At 44.2% G+C, this 23,742-nt stretch overlaps 1 protein-coding gene and 1 long non-coding RNA gene across 2 annotated transcripts; both read left to right on the forward strand.

The window, feature by feature from the left end:
- The first annotated feature begins 4,715 nt into the window (after positions 1-4,715).
- Positions 4,716-9,679, forward strand: LOC123582911. Its single transcript, XR_006704643.1, has 2 exons — positions 4,716-5,701; positions 9,433-9,679. It is a non-coding gene; the product is annotated as an uncharacterized LOC123582911 (long non-coding RNA).
- An 8,427-nt stretch (positions 9,680-18,106) lies between these two features.
- C2CD4B (C2 calcium dependent domain containing 4B) lies at positions 18,107-19,622 on the forward strand. The gene is made up of 2 exons (XM_045449535.1): positions 18,107-18,271; positions 18,438-19,622. The coding sequence occupies exon 2, from the start codon at positions 18,478-18,480 to the stop codon at positions 19,513-19,515; it is 1,038 nt and encodes a 345-aa protein (XP_045305491.1). The 5' UTR covers positions 18,107-18,271; positions 18,438-18,477; the 3' UTR covers positions 19,516-19,622.
- The last annotated feature ends 4,120 nt before the right edge of the window (positions 19,623-23,742 follow it).

The following is a 23,742-nucleotide window of genomic DNA, read 5'->3' on the forward strand; positions in this document are numbered from 1 at the left end:
CCTTAGCAACAAGGGCAAGTCAATAGCTTCCCCATCTTTGCTTCTTTGAGCAGATGGCCAAGAAAGGAGTTCTGCATCATCAGGAATATGGCCTGAAACTGCGGAGGTTCTGTAATTTCTAGCTTACAGATTGCTTAGGGGTTCTCACCCTGCTTCCCCCATAGGAGGTATTTCTCTATGGCTATTGAGCAAATTTCCCAGCGTCTTAATCTTTTATAAAGTTTGGAAGTTTGTTTTCTGGCTCTCATATTTCCCTTTTGGTGTGTGTATTGCTTTTTCTCAGATAATTTTGGCTCTTCTTCCAACTGACTTTCAGCTGTTCTTTGGGAAAAAGGCCAGACAATTGACTACATTGAAAAAACAAACAAAACTAAACAAAACCCCCAAAACCTGTGTGTTTTACCACTTCTGTCATCTGGGTTTGTTTTGTTTTCCTTTAAATGGTGGTTAGTTTCTGTACCCAAAGGCCTGTACTTCTAACGGCATACTTTATGGTATCCTGGCCTGGGAATAATGTGTGATGGGCTACAATCTGTAGTCTCTCATGGTCCCCTCATGCTTGTTTACTTTTTAAAAACCCTTGTTGAGGGGCGCCTGGGTGGCTGAGTCGGTTAAGCATCCGACTTCAGGTCATGATCTCACTGTTCATGGATTCAAGCCCCACGTCGGGCTCTGTGCCGACAGCTTGGAGCCTGGAGCCTGCTTCGGATTCTGTGTCTCCCTCTCTCTCTGCCCCTCCCCTGCTCACACACACACACACTCTCTCTCTCTCTCTCTCTCTCTCTCAAAAATAAATAAAACATTTACAAAAATTAAAAAATAAAAACCTTGTTGAAACGGCTTGCCATTGAATTCCCCTTGGGTAGCCAGGAAGGATCCCAATTTCAAAACTGAAAATATTAGATGTGAAGATGTTTTGAACAAGGAACAAAAAGCCTGTATTTTAGTGCTGGCACTGCCATTATTATCCATGTGAACTCTGGCAAATCTCCAGATTTCTTTGGGTTGCGGTTTCCTCATAGGTAAAATTGGGATATTAATACCTACCTCACAGGGTTGTCATGAGGATTAAATGTGCTCTGTAAACTGTTGTGCTATACAAATATTTGTGAATTTTTGTTATGATTTAAGAGCCATTTGAAAGTATTCCATGACCACATAGCAGACATGCTAATATTTGTACTATCTGATCAAGGGTTTTCATGGTCATATACTGCATATTTAAATTGCTGGAACAAAATTTTATGTTTCTGTATAAATGTTTTTGTGTGGAGAGGGCCCATAGTTTTCACTGGTTTTCTAAAGGGGGTCCATTATCCCAAAAAGGTAAAAGACAGTGCTTTAGAATTGAAAAGTGGGATTCAGTAATGGAAATAAGTGTATTGCTTCCATAACCCCCCACTTAACACATCTGCAGTAGAAGTTGCAATGCTTTTTGGATAGCGAAATTGCTAATGTGGCCTAGTGACTGACTGTACAGAACATTTGAAATTGGGACAGAAAATCTTGGCCATATGGTCATGGTAGCCATTAGGTTATCCAATTGCCTGCCGTGTGAAGGTGGAGGTAAAACGAACTATTAGCTATGTGGCCCTGAGAAAGTCACCTTACCTCATGGAGTCTGCTACCTCATTTGCAAAGTGAAGGATTTGACTTAAAGATTTCCAAAGTTCCTAGTTTGAATTCCCTAGGGAAGTGAGATCAAAGCTGGACTTGGATGGAGCCCTTTGCGGCAGAAATGAATGAGGCTTTGTGTAAGAGGAGAAAGGAGGAGTGTCAGGGAGACGAGGAGGGGCAGAGCATGCAAGGAGCCCCATTCTTGATAAAGCTGGGAAGCAAGCCTGCTGAAGGGAAGAGCCAGAGTAAGGGGGGCAGAAAGAGAGCTGGTGGGCTACTCCTGAAGAGCCAAGACTCTGGTGGACCAGAGACTCAACCTCCACGTTTCACCCTGGGTCTGACTTGCCAGAACACAGGTGATCCTCACTCAGTGAGCAAATCCTCTGCACTCACAGAACTTGAAGTTCTCTCAGAAGCAAATGCCTGGAGTCTTCCCTCTTCCCACATCAGGTGGTTTGGCTACTTCAGGAAAATGCTGCCCTCCAAATGCCTCAAGGCACAAGTAAGTCCTAGGGGTAGAATTAAGAGGATTGGAGGATTAAGAGAACCGCATATCTGTACTGTAGGGTGTACTGGAATCCTCACCCCCACAAGACGAATTTTAGGGGAAAGATCCTTATTTTTCTAAATCACTATGATACATTATTGTTAACTATAAGCTAGTCCATAGCTTATATTAGGTTCACAATTTGTGGGTGGTGTGTGTGTGTGTGTGTGTGTGTGTGTGTGTATAGCATGTTGGCATGTTTTAAAAAGTAGGTTGAGGCTATCTTGTGTGTAGATTGACTAGCTCATCATATGGTAGGTTTATACTGAAGTGCCAGAGAAACTACCAGATTGTTCTCCAAAGTGGTGGTACCATTTTACATTCCTACTACCAGTGTATGAGCGTTATCCTCACCTACACTTGAGATAGTCTTTTAAATTTTATCTATCATAGGTTTAGAGATATCTCATTGTGCATTAAATTTGCAATTCCCTAATGACTAGTGATGTTGAGCATCTTTTCTTGTGTTTATTTACCATTCACATATTTTCTTTGGTGAAGTGTCTGCAAGTCTGTTCTCCTCTCCATTTTTTATTTTTGTTATTTTTTTAAGTTTATTTATTTAGTTTAAGGTTTATTTATTTACTTTAAGAGAGTATTCTCATACTCTCATGAAAATGGGGGAGGGGCAGAAAGAGAGGGAGAGAGAGAATCCCAAGCAGGCTCCCCACTGACTGCGTGGGGCTCAATCTTATGAACTGTGAGATCATGACCTCAGCTGAAATCAAGTTGGGTGCTTAATCTACTGGGCCACCCAGGCACCTCCGTCTTCTATTATTTTTAAGAGTTCTTTTTGTATGTTAGATATAAGTCCTTTATTAAATACATCATATGCAAATATGTTCTCCCAGTATGTGACTTGTCCTTTCATTTAATGGTGTCTTTTAAAAGAGCAAAATTTACTTTCTTTCTTGAAAATAAATAAACTTTAATAAAAATGGGGGAGCCTGGGTGGCTCAGTCAGTTAAGCATCTGATTCTTGATTTCAGCTCAGGTCACGATCTCGTGGTTCATGAGTTCAAGCCTCACATCCAGCTCTGAGCTAACAGTGCAGATTTCTTTCTCTTTCCTTCTCTCTCTACCCCTTCCCCCCTTCTCTCTCTCTCTCTTAAAAATAAACTTTAAAAATTGGCAAAATTCATAATTTTGATAAAGTACAGTCTATCAGTTTGTTCTTTTACGGATTGTGTTTTGGTGTAGTGTCCAAAAAATTGTTGTCTAACTCAGGGTCACAGAGGCTTTCTTCTGTTTTCATCTAGAAGTTTTATAGTTTTAGATTTTATATACAGTCCTATGATCCACTTTGAGTTAGGTTATAATTTGTATATGGTACTTCAAAGTATGGCTCAAAGATTTTGTTTGTTTTGCGTATTATATCCAATTGTTCAACACCATTTATTGAGAAGACTATTGTTTCTACACTGCTTTTCAACTTTGTCCAAGATCATTTTCCCACATATGTGTAGTTTATTTCTGAACTTTCTATTGTCTTCCACTGATTGTTGATTTAAAAAAAAAAATTTAATGCTTATTTATTTTTGAGAGACAGCATGAGTGAGGGGGGGGGCAGAGAGAGAGGGAGACATAGAATCCGAAGCAGGCTCCAGGCTCTGAGCTGTCAGCACAGAGCCCCACGCGGGGGTCGAACCCACAAACCCTGAGATCATGACCTGAGCCAAAGTTGGACGCTTAATCAACTGAGCCATCCAGGCGCCTCTAACTGTTGCCTTTTATGTCAATGTCACACTATTTTGATTACTGTAGCTTTATAGTAAGTCTTGAAATCACATAGTATTTATTAGTTTTCTGATTTCTTTTTTAAAGTTGTTTTGGCTATTATTCTAGGTCCTTTGCTTTTCCACGTGAATTTTAGAATATACTTGTCAAAAATGCTTGCTGGTATTTTTATTAGGATTATGTTGAATCTATACCTTAACTTTAGGAGAATCGCCATTTTACTACTGAGTCTTCTGAATTATAAAACATGGAATAGCTCTCTATTTAGATTTTCTTTAATTTCTTTCAGCAGCATTTTGCGGTTTCAGTTACAGGTTTTACACATCATTTGTCAGATTTATCCTAAGTAGTTCATATTTTTTAGTGCTGGTAGTAATAGTACTTTTTAAAATTTCAATTTCTAATTGTTTGTTGCTCATATTTACACATACAACTGAGCTTTGCATATTGATCTTGTATTTTGCAAATTTGCTAAACTCACTTATTCTAATAGTTTTTTGAAGATGGCATCAGATTTTCTATAGAGGCAACCTTATCCTCTGTGAATGGACAGTTTTATTCCTTTTCTAATATGGATACTTTTCTTTTTCCTGCCTTATTTAACTAGTTAGAACCTCCAGTACATGCTTTGCAAGTGTATGTATAATCCTTTTTTTTTTTTTTTTTTACATTTATTTATTTTTGAGAGACAGAGAGAGACAGAGCACAAGTTGGGGAGGGACAGAGAGAGAATGAGACACAGAATCTGAAGCAGGCTCCAGGCTCTGAGCTGTCAGCACAGAGCCCGACACAGGGCTCAAACTCACAAACCGTGAGATCATGACCTGAGCCGAAGTCAGACGCTTAACCGACTGAGCCACTCAGGCACCCCCAATCTGTGTGTGGCAGGCACTAAAATAAAATGTACATTTTTGGCCTGACAAAGAGTTTACGTGTATAGTATATCTTACAGGGACAACACAAGTTCAATAATATGAGTTCTAATTGTAATAGTTACAGATGTCTTCACAATAATTATGTGACTAGATAGTTAACATTTCCTTTCCCATTTAAATCCAGTCTGGCTTGGAGTTCTCACTTGAGGAAGTCAACAAGAGGTGTTCTGTGTTTGTCATTTCCCATGACTGTTTCCCCACCATGTGGGTGTCCCAGGCCTGACGGGGAGACCGGTTGGTGGGGAGGTGGGTGGGTCCCTGCTGGCTCAGGCTTCTCCCAGGCAGGCCTTTCTTCCCCTGGCACCCCTCACCTCGTGCTGGCCACAGACCCTTGGTGCCCCTCTCAGTACAGACATGGGTCCCCAGCCCCCTGGGTGGCCCCCTGTGTGCCCTTCTCATTATGAAGGAGGAAAAAATACTTTTACAACCTATTTCCTCTCTGGAAATTCAAGGTGTTTTTCAGAAGTTTCCTTGTTCACGACAAGGGGATTTCAATCCTTAAGGAGCGACTTGATGGCTGTCGGCCAGTCTGGAGCAGCCTCAGGAAAGTGACTGAGCCCTATTTGAACTGGCTCACTTTCATATTTCCCAGGAGAGGAAACAATTGTACGTTTCTCTATTCAAGGACCAGAAGTGTAGAAGTGATCTCTGCATGCTGTGCTGGGGATAGGTGGCTCAATTCTTTTGAGGGTTTCTACTTTTTTCCTGCTTTAGGTTCTGAAATTGCCCCTCCCCCCACACCCCTTCCCTCTATTCCATTGGGTTGGGAAGCCATTGCTGACAGACGGATCGGACAAAGTACAATTTAGCCACTGTTACGGGTTCAGATGACATGTTGAAGATCTAACCTCAGGTATCTCAGAATGTGAATATATTTGGAAATAAGATCTTTGTAGATGTAAGGAGTTAAGATAGGGTCACACCAGAATAGGGTGGGCCCTTTATCCAATAGAAGTGGTGTCCTTATAAGAGGAGGAGAGACACAGAGACACAGACACAGGAGAGAACGCCATGTGATGATGAGGCAGACATTGGTACGCTGTAGCTGCAGGACAAGGACCTCCAAGGACCAGAATTTAGGAAGTGGCAAGGAGGGAGTCTCCGTTGCAGGTTTCAGAGGGAGCATGGCGCTGCTGACACCTTCATGTTAGACTTCTAGCCTTCAAGGTCATAAGACTATAAAGTTCTGTTGTAAGCCCCCTGACTTGTGGTACTTTGCTACCCTAGGAAACTACAGTAGTCAATAGTAGGAAACAGCCCTAGGAAGCAAATGTAGCTATTATCACAAAACCTTTAACTAGATTGCTCTGGTATTCTATCTTGCAGTCATAATCTGCCCTGTAACTGCTTAGAGAGATCATCTATTCAGATCTTCTGGTGAAAAGTATTACTGTAGCTCTAGTAAATAGTCAATGTATGGACATGATTTAGGAGCTGAGAGGTCCATTTCTAGTTTAGTGAGGCTGAAGGAAAGCTAACAGAGTAGCTGGGGACCTGGGAAGTCACTGTCTGGATTTGGCTGGGGGCCAGGAGGGGCTTCCTTGTGGGACCCTATGTGGCTGCTCTGTAGAGTTCATGGATTCTGAGAAGGAAGCCCAAGAAAGGAATTTGAAGATTACCTGGTATCATTGACTGTCCTGTGTCATGTGGAGAAAACAAAATCTGCCTTAAGCTCTTTACCCAAGGGCCAGCTGGTAAATAGTAGAGACAGGCCTGGAGTCCTAAGCATCCTCAGATGCGGGTCGCTGCTCGTGCCCCAGCTCTGGACTCCCTTGTAGGCCTGTCAAAACATGGTGCAAAGTCATGAAGAAACTCTGAGAAAGCTCCACACTGACTTCTCAGAACTAGTAAGGGCCGCAGACTGGGCTTTGGGGAAAGGTCCACCAATTTGTTGGAGCCTCAAGTAACTTCTGAAGGCAATGGTAACATCACAGACTTTAGGCTCATGTATCAGATAATAGCGTTTAGATCCTAACCTACTTGGTTACAGACCAAGTAATGTTAGGAGGCATTGCTGAAACTCTCTCAGCGAGAATTTACCTCTAAAAGCTAGGTAATTGTAAGCCTGCAAGATTGATGAAGGGTCAGATAAGGGACTTTTTGCAAGGGCTTGGGCCAGAATAGGTGCCCACCAAAAGGAGATGTCTTTCTTCCTCATTTTGTTCCTTTCCAGTTCTTGTCTGGGTCTGAAAATTTTAACCTGATATAATAAAAATGAGTATAGCAACAAAATTCAGTTGCTACCTTTACTACTATGACTACTACCATAACATAGGTAAGAGTTACTGAGTAGATGCCAGACAATGTCTCCTAATGGTTTTACATGGATTATTAATCAGCATAACCCCAGGATATAGTTACAATTGTTAACCTCACTCTATAGATGACAAAACTGAGGCTTACATAAATTAAGCCAGATAGTGATGGAGGTGGACCCAGACAGGCCGTGACTAATAGGAAAAATCAAAATGAGCATCATTTAGTCTCCTGTATCCATCAGGAAATTAGAGGAGAGTCATGTTGCAAGGCAGGAGGACCAGAGGCTGTTTACATCTGATTCTTTACAGTTACCAAAGTCTGTCCGTTTATTGCATTTGCTGAGTCATCGGCAGCCTTAAACAACTTGTGGCTTTCAAATAAGAGCCAGAAGGTGAAGTGTAGCCCAGATAAGATAACCCAGTAATTTGAGATAATATGTAAAATGTTAATGTTTTCAAGGAGTAGTGGCTGCTGTACTCAGATCCATGACCAGACAGACAATATGGTTTATACGTCTACATGATCGTGGAATCCAGCTTGTAAGATCTCTACCTCAGGATTGTCCCGGCTATTTGAACACACTCAACGATAAGGAGCCCTTAAGGAAGCCCTCCTTACCTTTAGGGAATGCTAACTAAAGATTCTGCCCATTGGTGGATTAAAAGCCTAAATATGAATAGGCAAATCTTTTAAAACATCAGAAGAAAATTAAGAAAAATATCTTTATGACCTAGGGGCAGGGAATTATTTCTTGAGCAAAATCACAAAGGAAAAAGTTGATATATCCGATTACATTCAATTTTTAAAACTCCCGGGGCACCTGGATGGCTCAGTCCGTTAAGCCTCTGACTCCTAATTTTGGCTCAGGTCATGGTCTCACAGTTCACGAGTTCGAGCCCCATGTCCGGCTCTGCACTGACAGCGTGGAGCTTGCTTGGGGTTTCTTTCTCCCTCTCTCTGTCCCTACCTGTTCTCTCTCTCTCTCTTTCTCTCTCTCTCTCTCTCAAAAAATAAATAAATAACCATTAAGATTTTTAAACTACTATTTCCCGAAGAGATCATAAAGTGTCCAAAATGTATATATATGTATAAAAGAAGGAAACAACAAAATAAAAATATAAAAAATGAAAGACTTTTAAAAGAAGTTTAGGGAAGAAAACTGAATGGCTAATTAACATATGGAAATTTGCTCAATCTCAGTTGTAAACAAGAGAAATACAAATTAAAACTTTGATTTTTAACTTGTTGTATTAGTTTGTTAGGGCTGCCATAACGAAGTACCATAGGCTAGGTGGCTTAAACAACAGAAATTTCTTTCTCTCTCTTTTTTTAAATGTTTACTCATTTTTGAGAGAGAGAGAGATACAGAGTATGAGCAAGGGAGTGGGAGAGAGAGGGAAACACAGAATCTGAAGCAGCTCCAGGCTCTGAGCTGTCAGCACAGAGCCTGATGGGGGAGGGGGGCAGGGCTTGAACCCACAAACCCTGAGATCATGATCTGAGCCGAAGTCAGATGCTTAACCAACTGAGCCACACAGGTGCCCTTTTTTCTCTTTTTTTAAACTACTGAATTCCGGTTAACATACAGTGCAATATTAGTTTCATGTGTACAATATGATGACAGAGCTTTATCTCTGCACAGTTCTGGAGGCTAGAAATCCAACCCCAGGTGGTGGCAGCATCGATTTTTTCCGAGGGTCTTTCTCCTGGGCTCGCAGATGACCGTCTTCTCCCTGTGTCTTCACATGGTCCTCCTCTGTGCATGCTTGTGTCCTAATCTCTACTTAGAAAGACACCAGTCCTATCGGATTAGGGCCCATCTTAATGACCCAATTTAACCACAAATACCTCTTTTTCTTTTTCTTTTTTTTAATGTTTATTTATTTTTGAGAGAGACAGAGACAGAATGCAAGTGGGGGAGGGGCAGAGAGAGAGGGAGACACAGAATCCGAAGCAGGCTCCAGGCTCCGAGCTGTCAGCGCAGAGCCCGATGCGGGGCCCGAAACCACGAGCTGTGAGATCACGACCTGAGCCAAAGTCGGGCGCTCAACCAACTGAGCCACCCAGGCACCCCAACCACAAATACCTCTTTAAAGACCCTACCTCCAGATCAGTCACATTCTGAGGCACTGAGATTTCGGACTTCACATACGAATTTTGGGGAGACACAGCTTAGCCCACAACACTCATCATATTAGCAATATTTTAAAAGCTGATAATACAAAGGTAGTGAAGGATGTGGAACAACAGAAAATATTGTCTACTGCTGAAGAGAAATGAGATTTTGCATTAAAACCGAAGACGCAAATACCCTCTTACCAGCTATTCTATTCCTAGAGATGTACTCTCAAAAACCTGGACCCGGGTGACTGAGAAGACACGCATACAATTATACCAGCACAAGAAACCCTGGAAACAATCCAAACGTTCATCATCGGCCAGAGAATAAAGTATGTTTACACAATGGGATTCTCTCTGGTGGTGAAATGAATGAGCGAGAGCTATACATGTATATGTAAATGAGTCTTGCAAACAGAAGACGATAGACAATGTAGAATAAAGATATGCAAACTGCAGAAGAATATTTCTAATCTTCTCATTTTTATAAAGTTCAAAAACAGAAAATAAACAGAATGATTTTTAGGGATATATACATATGGCATAAAACTAATATTTAGAAAGAGAGAACAATGAGCCCCAAATTTGGGATAATACTTAGCTCTGAGGCAGGAAAGAGACAAGAAGGTGGTCGAGAAAGATTATAGGGGGCTTCAACTATTTTGAAAATAGCTTATTTATTAAGCTCGCTGGTGGATAAACAAGTGTTCACTATATTATGGTTGGGTTTTTTTTTTTTTTACATGAAGTAAATGTCACACAATTAAAAAAAAAAAAAACCTAGAAAACCTACAAAAATTGAAGCAAATGTGAATGGGGTCTAGATACTGTGGACAGTGAAACGAAAATAAGTCTTTAACGGGAACTTTGTTTTTGGCCAACCTTCTAGTAGTTAGTGATGGAAAGGAGAATGGAATACTTAAAAATTTGCTTACTGCTCATAGAGAAAAGGCAAGTAAGTCAGTGACCAACTAGAATGAAGCAGTTGGTTGGGGATCAAGACCAGAGGGGTGCTTGGGTGGCTCAGTCGGTTGAACATCTGATTTTGGCTCAGGTCATGATCTGATGATCTGTGAGTTCGAGCCCCATGTCGGGCTCTGTGCTGACAGCTCAGAGCCTGGAGCCTGCTTCGGATTCTGTGTCTCATTCTCTCTCTGCCCCTCCCCCGCTCACACTCTGTCTCTCTGTCTCTCTCTCTCTCTCAAAAATAAACCTTTAAAAAAAAAAAAAAGGCCAGAACAGTTTGGGAGCACCTGGCTGGTCAGTTGGTAGACCATGCCACTCTTGATCTTGGGGTTGTATGATGGGGAGAATACTTTAAAAAATTTTTTTAACGTTTATTTTTGAGACAGGGAGAGACAGAGCATGAACAGGAGAGGGTCAGAGAGGGAGACACAGAATCTGAAGCAGGCTCCAGGCTCTGAGCGTCAGCACAGAGCCTGACGTGGGGCTCGAACTCACGGACCGCGAGATCATGACCTGAGCCGAAGTTGCTTAACCGACTAAGCCACCCAGGCGCCCCATGGGGTGAATGCTTTTTAAAAAAGTCCAAAAAAGACTGGAATGGTTTGTTTCTTAGGCAGCCCGTGAGACAGGTACAAGCTGCTCCATGTTAACCACTGTGTTCATCAAGTTAATAAGTCATCTCAACTACTTGATTTGAGTTACCATAATAAATTGGTATCATAATGTAAATGCACCTACATGGTTGAAAGTTTGAAAGACTATTTGACCTAAGGAAATTGAAATGACGTTAATGACAATGAACATAACTCGAATTAAGCAATAACAGTTGTATTAAGACAAGCACCAAAGGAAAGAATACAATAACTCCCTTAGAGTGGAATTAAAAAGTTAATACTAGCTTCTCACCTGGTTCCTTTTTAGGCAAAAATAGGAACAATTAAGGTAAATTCTCAAAAGGAGGAAAGGGATAGATCTAAAAACATTATTCTTAACCTCAGATGAACTTAAAAATCTGTTAAAAAAGACAAGATACGTGAGCACATAGAAAAAACACCCAGTTAAATAGCAGTTCAAGACTGTGACTGATTTCAGCAAACATTCGACTACCAATGTGCCAGTCCTATGCATGGTTTCTGGGGTATGGAGGTGAGACACAGGGTCTCCTTCAGACAGATCTGTGGGAGAAGCAGACAGGCAAGCAAACGTTTTGAATACCATATGAGAAGTTGCTATCATAGCAGAGGGCACGGCCCCACCTGGAGAGGTCAGGGAAGGCTTTCAGGTGGAGCATCTGCTTGAACTGAGTCTTCTTCTTTTTTTTAAAGTGTTTATTCATTTATTTTGAGGAAGAGAGACAGAGTGCGTGCAAGCACAAGTTGGGGAGGGGCAGGGAGAGAGGGAGAGAGAGAATCCCAAGCAGGCTCCACAGTGTCAGTGCAGAGCCTGATGCAGGGCTCCATCTCATGAACTGTGAGAGTGATCATGACCAGAGTCAAAATCAAGAGTCAGATGTTCGGCTGACTGAGCCACCCAGGCGCCCCTGAACTGAGTCTTAAATAATGAAGAGAACTTATGAAGGCAGATGGCAGCTGGGCTCATCGGGTAGAGAGAACAGCATCAACAAAGACATGAGGTGAGTGAATATGTGCTTTCAGGGAGCAGAGAGTACAGGGACTGAAGTCACAGGCATGGGGGTGGTAGCTGGAAATAAGGCTGAAGATAGAGGCAGGGAGAGGCCAGACCGTGAGGACTCCTGTACTCCAGGCAAAGGAGTTGGGCTTTATCTAACGGCAATGAGGCACCACATTAGGCTTGAAGTCGGGGAGTGATGTGATCAGGTGTGTTTCTTAGCTCCCGGGAGAAGTGGGTAGGGCAGGCTGACTGGAGGTGTGGGGCACTGACCAGGGCAGCCCCGAGAAGCAGGCACAAAGAGATCAAATTGAATCCCTGGAGGTAAGTCAGAAGGGGGACTTCAGAAAAACTCTGGGAACAGCAGCCTTTCAAAGGTGGGCAAAAGCAGAAGAGAGTAGCCAGAAGGAGATACACGCAAATTTGCTTAAATCTCTTGAGTAACTTACTTCCTCATGATAATTCACACCCAAGCTGCTTCAGCTAAGAAGCAAGCTTTCCAGTATATTTTATAAACACCTTGGGCCACAAGCAACTGAAAACATTGTTTTGGGAAAAGATCATAAGCTATGGGGTCAAGAACAGGGTTTGAGTACTCACTCAGCCAAGTGCTAGCATCTCAAAGCGCTGAGTCTCAATGTCCTTACCTGTAAAATGAGCATTCGATTGATGTGATTTTTAGAATTAAATAAGTATGCTATTTGTAAATATGACTAGAAGTACTCCGCACGTGGAATACATAACGTGTACATAAATGGGATGCATCTCTGACATGAGAGGAGAAAGCCCAGTAAGCTGAAGACTCTTAAAAGGTAACCACAGGGGCATCTGGATGGCTCAGTCGGTTAAGAGTCCGGCTTCAGCCCAGGTCATGATCTCACGGTCCGTGAGATTCAAGCCTCGCACCAGGCTCTCTGCTGTCAGCACAGACCCCGCTTCAGGTCCTCTATCCCCTTCTCTCCCTCTGCCCCTTCCCTACTTACACGCTTTCTCTCTCTCTCTCTCAAAAATAATAAATTTAAAAAAAATTTCTTTAAAGGTAACCACAGATTAGACAGTTATCTGGAGGGAGAAGCAAATAATAGGAAGAATCTAGGCACTCCTCTTCAGGGAAAAAAAAAAAAAAGGAAACTGATAAGGAAATTGATAAAACTAACCTTGATTTTCATTTGTTAGCTTGATAAACATTTAACTGTGATAATATTAATATTGTGCAATTATCTCAATGTGGATAAGGAAGTCGTTTTTAAGTTGTTCCCTGTGTTTTTCATTAGCCATCTTCCAAAGGTTTCAAATGTAAATATAGACTTAATATGTTTTAGCAAACTCAGCAATTTTGAGCATTTAACATGGGAAACTTAATCCAAGGAAATTATTTCAGTAATAATAACCAAAACTTACTGGGCCGTATTATGTCCTTTGTGCTTTCTATGTTCTCTCTCTAATCCTCACAAAATAGAGGTAAGATAAGATTAATAGATTAGAGTGGGCTCAGAGGATTTTACTCACGTGGCCAAGGTCACGTCAGTAGAAAGTGGCAGAGTAGGATTGTGAACCCAAGTTTGAGAGACTCCAAAAATTCGCTGCCATGCCTTCCCTTCACTCTGTGAAGGAAGATCACAGAAAAGGGGCCTTTGACCAAACCTGGGCAGTCATAGAGGGCTTTTGCGAGGATGTTTGAACAGAGTCCCAGGAATCTTGAAAGCAGGTGGGGGCAGGGTGCAGAATATGAAAGGAACGGGAAACCGGAAGCTTGCAGAGAATAGCTTTATGATTTACAAAGTACTTTCACATGCAAGTTCCCATTCTATCTTCAGGAAAGAATGTTCATTTTTCCCACTTAATAGATAAAAACAAGTCATATCGGAGGTGCAGTGACTTGCTCAAGGACCCAGAAAAAGTAAATTGCAGGACTGGAGGTCAGAGTCAGCTCTTATGATGCCAGATCCTGGACTTCTGCTCTAGTGCTGTGACAGCTATAAAGAAAAAACCTTCACTACGTATTTTCCATTATAACTTCATTTCTGATTTTATCTGAAATGTTACCAGATTTTGTCAGTACTCCGCTTACTTCTTTCATTTTATCTGATCATGTAGGCTTGCTCAAACTAACTTTCAATGAACCAGGGCATAAACTGAAAAAAAAACTTCAATACCCACAAAAAAAGAAATTGTGTTGATGTTTTATATTCCCATCCAGTTCTGGGCTTTGAAACCACATCTTTATCCAACTGTGATGTTAAGGGACATATAATTTTGCATATTGTTAGTTTCTTTGAATGCTCCAACAGGAACATGCTTTTGTGTTGCTCCAGTCTTCTTGATGATGGTTTTCCATGACTGTATTTTTTCCTGTAAAGGAGACAGGGCCATTCCCACACCATTGGATATTCAGACTGGTTCTTCACTGGTTTTCCAAGGCTAGTGGACCATGAGGGTCCTGTAGGATTTCTCACGACCCCAAGCCTTCCCACTAGAGCTTTCTTTCACTGCCTTCACATCTCGTCCATCCCATTCTAGGGGGATGGGTATTGGATATGTGTCAACTGGGACCTCATTCAGGGTTCTTTACTCAAATAATTGCATGCCTTTTCCACTTTTACCAAGTCAGGCTCTAGTCCCTAAATTCCCTAGGTCTTTGTTACGTAAATCACCTCAAAACCCATTTTGGAACAAAGTATGGTATAAATAAAGAGAGTGAATAGACTTCCTGGGAGGATAAGGATTCTGCTTCCAAATGATCCAACACTACTGTGCAAAACGAGTGATTTCCTGCTTATAACAATTGCATGTGTTAATCTGTTAGGTGCTGGTATAAACAATAAGGTGTATAGTTGAACCCAAGGCCTGGGAACAAAGGTCTCTTTCTCTTTTACTTTAGAAAAGGTGATGGATTCAGAAGAAATAGCTTTGAGGGAGGCACTGTAGGGAAGCGGTTTTAAGCACACAGGGTAATGAGCCAGTTGGATCTGGATTCTTCTCCCAACCCTGCTTTTAATGGCTGTGAGCCCTGGGCAAGTTGTTTATTCTCTATGAACCATAGTTTCTACATCCTTAACTTCCTTAGAGGATTGTTTAGGGATTAAATAAGACCCAGTATATAGTGAAGGTGGAGTAAACATTAATATTATCCTTGGGATGGTTTCTCTGAAATTACAATTTCAAAACTTTTAATACAAGATAATAACACACACAAAATAATGACACAACTGGAGTGATCAGAGTTGCCACTGAAGGGTTGTTTTTCACTTTTTCCCAGTGTGATTTTCAGAATCAGGAAGAAAATCAGGCCTCTAACTGTGGATACAGCCTGCAGCTATGGGCTTAAATGAATGAATGAATGACTGGAGTGTAGTCTCGGGTAAATAATTTAATTTCCCTGTATCTCACTTTCTCTTCTGTAGAATACTGATTCATGGAAAACTAATGGTTTTGGAAAATCCTCTAGATAGAGGCGGGGTTTGCAGCCGTGCTTATGTTGCCCTATGAATATGAAAGTGCTAGCAGCATAATTCCTCAAATCCCACATCCTGTTTGGTGGCATTTACCCACCGATGGAATATTTGTGTGTTCGTGTCACAAAAGCCCTTGGAAGAGCCATTTTCATTGGGATCTAATTTGCAGTGAGCTGGCACATTGGCAGGACATAATGCAGGTGTGCTTCGCTTTAGAGAAGACCACATGCCCACTAATTTGCAGATTGGCCTGAAGAATCAGAGGGAATGATCCAGGCAGAGATTCCAGACACCTCTCTGCTTGCAAGTTGGGCTTTGGCAGGAATGGTTTCTACCTCCTGGTTGCATGATTCATGCTTGTCCCATCAAAAAAGGACATTCTAAAGGAGAACAGTGATCACTTAAGAAAGAAAATATTATGGGGTGCCTGAACGGCTCAGTCAGTTAAGTGTCCGACTCTTTTTTTTTTTAATTTTTTTTAACATTTATTTATTTATTTGAGAGAGAGAGAGAGAGAGAGCGCACGAGTGCACAGGCAGGGGAGGGGCAGAGAGAGAGGGAGACACAGAATCCAAAGCAGACTCCAGGCTCTGAGCTGTCAGCACAGAGCCCGATGTGGGGCTCGAACCCATGAACCATGAGATCGTGGCCTGAGCCGAAGTCGAACACTCAACTAACTGAGCCACTCAGGTGCCCCATCCCACTCTTGATTTCTACACAGGTCATGATCTCATGGTTCGTAAGTTCAAGCCCGTGTGGGGATCTGCAATGACATTGCAGAACCTGCTTGGGATTCTCTCTTTTTCTCTGCCCCTCCCCCACTAGTGTTCATGCTCTCTCTCCCTCCCTCCCTCTCTCTCTGTCAAAATAAATGAACTTAAAAAACGGGGGGGGGGGCACCTGGGTGGCTCAGTCAGTTAAGCGTCCAACTTCAGCTCAGGTCACGATCTCGCAGTTCATGAGTTTGAGCCCCACGTGGGGCTCTGTGCTGACAGCTGGGGGCCTGGAGCCTGCTTCAGATTCTGCGTCTCCCTCTCTCTCTGCCCCTTGCCTGCTCACATACTCTCTCTCTCAAAAATAAACATTAAAAACAAAAAACAAAAAGGGAAAGAAAATATTAATTACTAACAAAAGGAAACATTCACTCGTCTTATCTCTAAGGATTTGGAAATAATGGTACTTATTATTGAAAAGCAAGGATAATGGAAAATACTTAATAGTAGACTGACTTGCTTTAAGAATTAACATTCTGGGTGTCAAGTGCGATACAATCCGCACATGCACACAATGCCTGACACACAACACACTTGGTGAATTATAATGAGCTGAGTGAATGGAGATGAAGAAAGGAAAGAGAGAAGGAAGGAAGAAATTAGCCAAAAGCTGGGCCTTAGGAAACAAGGTACGATTCATAGTTTCAATGACCCTAGGCAAGTCTCTTAACCTGAGCCTCAGTTTCTCATCTGGTAAACAGAAGCAATGTCCACCTCACTGGTTTGTTGTGAGAAACTGAATAATGCAGTTAGAGATGTGGTTAAAAGCACCTGACAGTCATAAGACCTGGATTGTAGATCAGGTTCAATTCCACACAATATAATTCACTCAAATATTTACTGAGCACTTATTATTTGCCAGGCATTGTATTCCAGGTGCTGGAATTGGATAAAAATTAATAAGACAGCTAGGTTTGTCCCTTGTATAGGGCAACTGGGATGGAAGCAGACCCAGATTCTGAATCAGAGCACTTTTATTTTACCTACATTCAAAAGAGTTCCCCCCAAAGTCCCTGAGTCATGCCAGTCTTTGCCCTCAAGAAACTCATAGTCTCTTAAGGGACACAAACCTGTAAACCAAAAATTCCATAGCAGCATGCTAAACACAGCAATGGTGGTATATAAAATATGTACGGAGGGAATAAGGAAGGGCTGAGGAACTGTAGGGGGGGGAGTCCGGTAAAGGGTCCTGAAGTGGATGCTGTCTCGCTGAATTATGGAAAACAAACAGGAGTTCCTACAGAGAGAAAAAGAGAGAAAGGACATTTTAGATAACAGGAAGCATTACATGCAAAGCCAAATAAATAGGAAGTTGCTAGTTTCAGGTTCTGCCATTAACTGACTTTATTTACCTTTATGGAATTTCCCCAAGTCCCTCCAGCTTCCAGTTTTCTCATATTAGAAAATGAAGTTTGTGGGGGGAGAGGCAACATAGATTTTCTGTAAGGGGCTTTCTAACTGGTACCTCCCCACTGAAGCAGAGAGAAAAGGGTAGCGTTGGAAACATCACGTGCTATTTTTAGGGTATGAGCCAGAGGCCCCATCTTTTGTGACAAAAGATGATCGTCTGCAGTCGTCCGGAAAGTTTTGCGTAATTCACCCACTTCACCAGTATTTATGGCATTGACTGAGCCAGGCTGTATGCTAGTAAGGAGGCCACCATCCAGCAGAGGGAGACGTGTAATAAGTACACGAATACCATGGAAACCATATTGGTCGGCTCATGGCGGGTGCGTGGAAGCAGTAAAATAGAAGAACCTAGGGCATGTCCCTGTGCAGGGTGACAGGATTTAGCTCCTACCAAAAAGGAACTTCCTGCTTCCTCATCCTGTTTCACCTTCTCCAACAGGCCGCTAGCATTTTCCACCATCACAAGTTCTCCCTGGGCAGGGCGACCAGGCGTCCTCTCTTCACCTGCAACCTTTTCCAGGCCTGTGTAAGGGGCTCCATGCACGCAGAGTGGATGCAGGTCCCAAGAGTGACCGGAGGGTCCCACCCAAGCACCCACTGCAGGGGCCCCAGCAGCGGCGGGCAAGGGTGACTTGGAAGGCGGGCTGTCCCCTGGCTCCAGGGGTTGGGCTGTAGGCCGGCTGGGCGGGACTCAGGCTGCCAGTATAAGACAGGAGCGCCACTGTCCTGGCCAGAGTGCTGAAGCTGGCGCCCCAGCCAGGACCGCGAGGCAGCCGGCCCTGAACTTGCAACTCTCGACCCACAGTGACTGAAGAAGAAGGAAAGGTCTGATTTCGATTACTTCGTTTATTTAGTACCAATGAATGGAAGGCGGGCAGGTTTGTGGGTGGAGGAGAGCTCGGCTTGGATTGGCCAGGGGTCGCAGGCCCGTTGGTACCCCTCGGGGGGCCCCCGGTAGCGGTCTACACTCAGCAGCTTCTCTCTCACGCAGGAGGGCCTCCTGCCACCACTCTCAGCCTCAGCCTCGGAGGATGCGGCTCCTCGGGAGACTCCGCGCCTCCACTCCGGAGCCCGCTTTCTCCAACGTGCTCACTCCGGACCGCATCCCCGAGTTCTGCATCCCGCCGCGGCTGCCCGCGTCCTGCGCGTCCGAGTCTCCGCCTCCGGCCGCCGCTCTGCCCCGGCGCTGCGCAGCCGAGCCGGACCTGTGGCCCAGAGGAGCCGACGACAGCGCGGGGCACACGGACTGGGACCCGCGCTCGCAGGCAGCCCTATCGCTGCCGCACCTGCCCCGCGCGCTCACCGCCTACGGCTTCTGCGCGCTGCTCGAGAGCCCGCACACCCGCCGCAAGGAGTCGCTCTTCCTCGGGGGCCCTGCAGCCGCCCCGCTCGTGCCCCGGGACTCGGCTCCGGCCTCCGCCCCCGCGCTCCCCGCGGGCCTCCGCCCCACCCCGGACACGCCCGCCCCGCCGCCCCGCGCTCGCCGTCTCCTGCGCGCCCCCGAACGGCTGCTGACCCGCGCGCTGCGGGCCCGGACGAGCCGAGGCCTGGTCCGCGCCCCCTCCGTGTCCAGCGGGGACGGCGACGAGGACGAGGAGCGCGGCGCCGTCTCGGGGCCCCCTTCCAAGGCCCCCTCCGCGTCCCCGCCGCAGCCGCCCTGCCCCGGCCCGCGTCCCGAGCGCCTGGAGGCCGAGGGCACTGTGGTCCTGGGCCGCGCCGGGGGCGCCCTGCGCCTGGCCGCCGAGTACAGTCGGGCCAGCGGGCGGCTCCGCGTCCGGCTGCTGGGCACCGAGGGCCTGGCCGCGGGAGCCGCCGAGCCCCCCGCCGTCGGCTGCCGCGTCAGCTTCGTCCTGCGGCCGCCGGGCCAGCCGCGCTCGCAGCGCAGCGCCGTGGTCCGGCGGAGCCGCAAGGCCGCCTTCCACCAGGACGTGTGCTTGGACGGGCTCTCGGAGGAGCAGGTGCGCCGCCTGGCCGTGCGCGTCAAGGCGGAGCAGCGGGGTCGCGGCCTGGAGCGGGGCCGCCCGCTGGGCCAGGGCGAGCTGCTGCTGGGCTCCCTGCTGCTGCCCTGATGGCGCCCGGGGCTCAGACCGCCCCCTCGGGGCGCCCTCGGACCGCTGGCAACTCGGACACCGACAGACGCTTCGGACAAAATAAACGTTATTTATTCATTTTTCAATTTATGTTCTTGCTTTATTGACATTTTAGTTCTTAGGTATGTTTTTGTCACTGTTTATTGGTAGTGAAGGAAAAATTAAGGATGCTTTTCTCTATTCATAGCTTACCGTCCTTTTTTCCTAGACCGTTTTTGCATTCAAAGGCAAAAAGGTGAGCTTGTGGCTGGAAGGGAGAAAAAGGAACTATACCCAATCTGCCTTGATTATCCTCCTTGTTTTTTATGTCAATACTAAGGGTCTCTTACTGCTTTTTCAGTTATTCCTTCAGAATCATGCCCAGTGCTAAGATTCACGTAGAGTTTGACATATTTGATGTGGCATAGGTTCTATTCGTGCACACACACATCAGAGTCAGACATTCTGTAGTAGGGATATCTTGGTGGGTAAAGAATTTCTTATTAAGAAAACAGGTTTCTTTTGAAAGTGAAGTCTTTAAAAAATGCTAAGGAAACGAAAAGCAAAGGAAGTGAAGGTCTTTCAAAGGAAGGTATTCCTGGCATCCCCCTCTTCCTTCTCCAGTAGGAGCCCTGGGAAATCTTGCCGGTTCAGAAAAATCTTTTCTGCCTCTGTAAACATATTGATATATGTGTGGTATTGTTTCCACCTAGCTCTGCATGTAAGTGATAGTAATTAATGCATCTACAATAGGATTTCCTAGATGAATTGGAACAAACTGTCAACTTTTTGAACACTGGATTTTAAGAGGTTTTTAAATTTCTTTTCTTTTTTTTTTTTTTTTTTTCAACAAATAGACCTGAGTCCACTGGAAACTGATTCTATCAAGAGGATTTGCCCTTGACTATAGGCATCTATGGTGTGATAGAAAGCACAATGAGGGGATGGGGATGGGGGATACAGATTCCAATCTTTTTTCTGCCACTAGCCTGAACTAGGGCAGATCAGTTCATGTTCCTGGACCTCATTTCCTACATCAGTGAAATGGGGATACTAACACCTGCTTGACAGGGTTTTGTAAAAATATGCTTTAATATCGAAATAATCCTTAAATACATGTGAAATGTGGCAGCCTACCTAAAAAGGCTGGAACTGTACTGGTGAACAGGTGCCCAATAACATTCCAGGAAATGGACTCTTTCACTTCTGCTGCTTTCTTTCCAATTGTTCCTCCCTGGTCGTGGAGTGGAGCCTAGCAGAATGGATGGCTGGCTGCCTGAGACTGAGGATTTAGGGGAGCCAGGAGTGGGAATATACAACCCTTCAGGATTCCTCTGGTAATAAGCAATAGTTTGGACTCATTCTGCATCAAAAAAACCCTTCAGCACTGTTATTGCCATGAGGTTCTGGGTACAAATCATAATATACATAAAATCCTGGATTTTATATTATTTTATTTTTACTTTTTTTTTCTATTTCAGAGAAAGAGCATAAGTAGGGGAGAGGGGCAGAGGGAGAGAATGATTGAGAGAGAGACAGAGAGAGAGACAGAGAGAGAGAGAGAGAGTCTTAAGTAGGCTCCACGGTCAGTGGGGACGCCTATACGGGGCTCCATCCCTTGACCCTGGGACAATGGCCTGAGCCAAAATCAAGAGTGGGACACAACCTACTGAGCCACCCATGTGCCCCCAAATCCTGGATTTTGAACATAATTTCAAAGTGGACAGATTAGCCCTTAGAAATCATCTGATCAAATAACTTCTGAAATTGAGAAAATACCACAAAGTCGACTTGCCTGAAGTCAAATAGCTCGTGACTGGCTCAGCTCAGATGAGAACCAAGGTGTCCTGACTTCTCCAGAGGATGGTGTACCCTTTGGCCTCTCATTCAGCAATGATAAGTTGAGCCCTTTCTCTGTGACAGACACAATACTAAGCCCAGGGGGTGCAGCTATGAAGAAGGCAGAGAAGATTCCTGTTCTCCCAGGACTCACAGTTTTAGTGGGGGTAGCCAACAATAGCCAAGTTTGGTCCTTACAGATTGTGGTGACTATCATGAAGACAGTAAACTAGGGGAGGGCAAGAGAGAAGTGTCAGATGGGATGCTTTCAGAGATAGAGTAGTCAGGAAAGTTCTCCCGAAGATTTGAGGAAGGAATCCTACAGAAGAGAAACCTAATCTATACGAATAACCACTTAATGTGTCCATAGGACCCCTTAATACATCCAAGCCAGAATTCTTGATTTTCTTCTCCCAAATCTCCTCCTCCCCTCGTCTTCCTTATTTCAATAAATGGTACCACTATTACTTCTTTTATGCAAGCTGAGAACCTAGAATCATCCTTCACTTCTCTCTCACACATTCCATTTTTCTTGATGTAAATATCTCCTCCTTAGAGTATCCTTCACTGGCCATCCTCAAAAAACATCACTGTTGTAATTACTGCTTTATTCTTCTTCATAGCACCTATCACTACCTGACATTCTATTATGCCCTTATTTTGTTGTTGTTTGTTTACTTTTCCTCCACCAGAAAGTATGATTTTATTTAAAAAATGTGTTTATTCATTGCTTTATTCACATAAAAAATGTGTTTATTCATTGCTTTATTTCCGGTGCATGCAGCAGAGTCTGGCATATGGTAGACTCTCAATAAATATTGATTGAGTGTTGAACAAATAGAGAAAGAGGTGGAAGAGAGAAATTCAGTACAGGAGGAGCATCAGTATAGGAGAGAGAGAAGCAGCAGCCAATGAGATAGGGGAAGACCAGAGAAGTGTGGAGTCATGGAAACCAAGAAAGCATTCCAAGAAGGAGGAGATGTTCACCCCACTGAAAACCTGTAAGGAAATCCTGTAAGAACTTACATTTTCCTGTAAGAAAAATGAGAACTGAGAAATGCCCATGGCATTGGCGAGATGAAGGTCAGTAGTGAACTTGACAAGAGCAGTTCTGTGACAGTAGTCATAACAGGAGCTAGACTACAATGTGCTTCCCGCTTGCCTTCCCCACTCCCAGAAGCTGCCACAAGGTCACGGCCCTGAGAGAGTGACATGGTGCTGAGAGCATCTGGACCATGCATGTGACTGAGCCGCATTAAGGCCTCTGTAGAAACCTTAAGACTTGGGGGTGGGGTGGAGATCTCGTCATGTGGCACCCAAGGTAAACCTCAGATGTAAGGGTGTGAGTTCTTTGCTTACTACACTTGCTGCCTGTCCACTCCCCTTCCCACCAAAAAACAACAAAAACAAACAAACAAACAAACAAAACAGGAGCTGGACTAGAATGGGTTAAAATGTGAATGGAAGGTGAGAAAGTACACACAGAAAGTTTTAGAAAAGGGGGAAGAGAGAAAAGGGCTAGAACTGGAAGAGAATACAGAGTTGAAGATTTATTTTGTTTTAATATGAAAGAATCCAACACATGTTTGGGATATCCAAAATAGAGAGAGAGAGATGTTGATAGTGATGAGAAAGAAAATCAAGAAGAACTTTAGGAACAGAGTCTTCAGAAAAGCGAGAGGGGATCCAGGACATATGTGGGTAGAAGCAGTGATCGAGAACTCACATTCCTGATCCATATCTTGCCCCGTATCTCTACTCTGCCATCCACAGCATCATTCCATCCTGAGGCAGGTCACACTTGTAGTCTCAGGATGTTGGCCAGGAACAGCAGGGACTACCCCATGATTTCTCAGTAGAGTCCAGACTGGAGAAAAGGCATTGTTTCTACAGGTACTCCCGTAGGACTGAGGAAGAACTGGGGCCAGAAGGCCCCAGAAAACTTCTCTCTCTATTCGATTGGCCCAAATTGGGTTGCAATTCCAATTTTGAACCACTCCCTGCAAGGGGGAGACTGGGTAGACTTAGGGAAATAGGGCTTCTCTCTGTAGCTGAGTGTGAGGTCAGCATCTGCTGAAGCAGGTGCTTCTTCCTGTTAGGAAGAAAGGGGAAATGGGTGCGGTCGGAGAAAGAGCAGAACGTCTGAGGCTGGAAAGAACTAGCTTCAAATCTAGGCTCTGCTACTGGGTAATTGTGTGATGTTGGGGCAAATGCTTAACATCTTTATGTCTCAGTTGTGTCCTTTTGAAACTATTGGCTGTGAAGATGGCAAGGGTTAAATGAGATAATTGCATTTAGTTATAGCAAGATTCCTATTAACAGGGATAAGCGCCATTTTGTTTTTTTAATGTTTTTTTAATGTTTGTTTATTTTTGAGAGAGCGATAGA

This window comes from Leopardus geoffroyi, chromosome B3 (genome assembly GCF_018350155.1).
Source record: "Leopardus geoffroyi isolate Oge1 chromosome B3, O.geoffroyi_Oge1_pat1.0, whole genome shotgun sequence".
NCBI lineage: Eukaryota > Metazoa > Chordata > Mammalia > Carnivora > Felidae > Leopardus > Leopardus geoffroyi.

Bases quoted from the DNA above. Each gene is read 5' to 3' on its own strand.
- C2CD4B (XM_045449535.1), top strand. From the start codon at position 18,478: ATGCGGCTCCTCGGGAGACTCCGCGCCTCCACTCCGGAGCCCGCTTTC.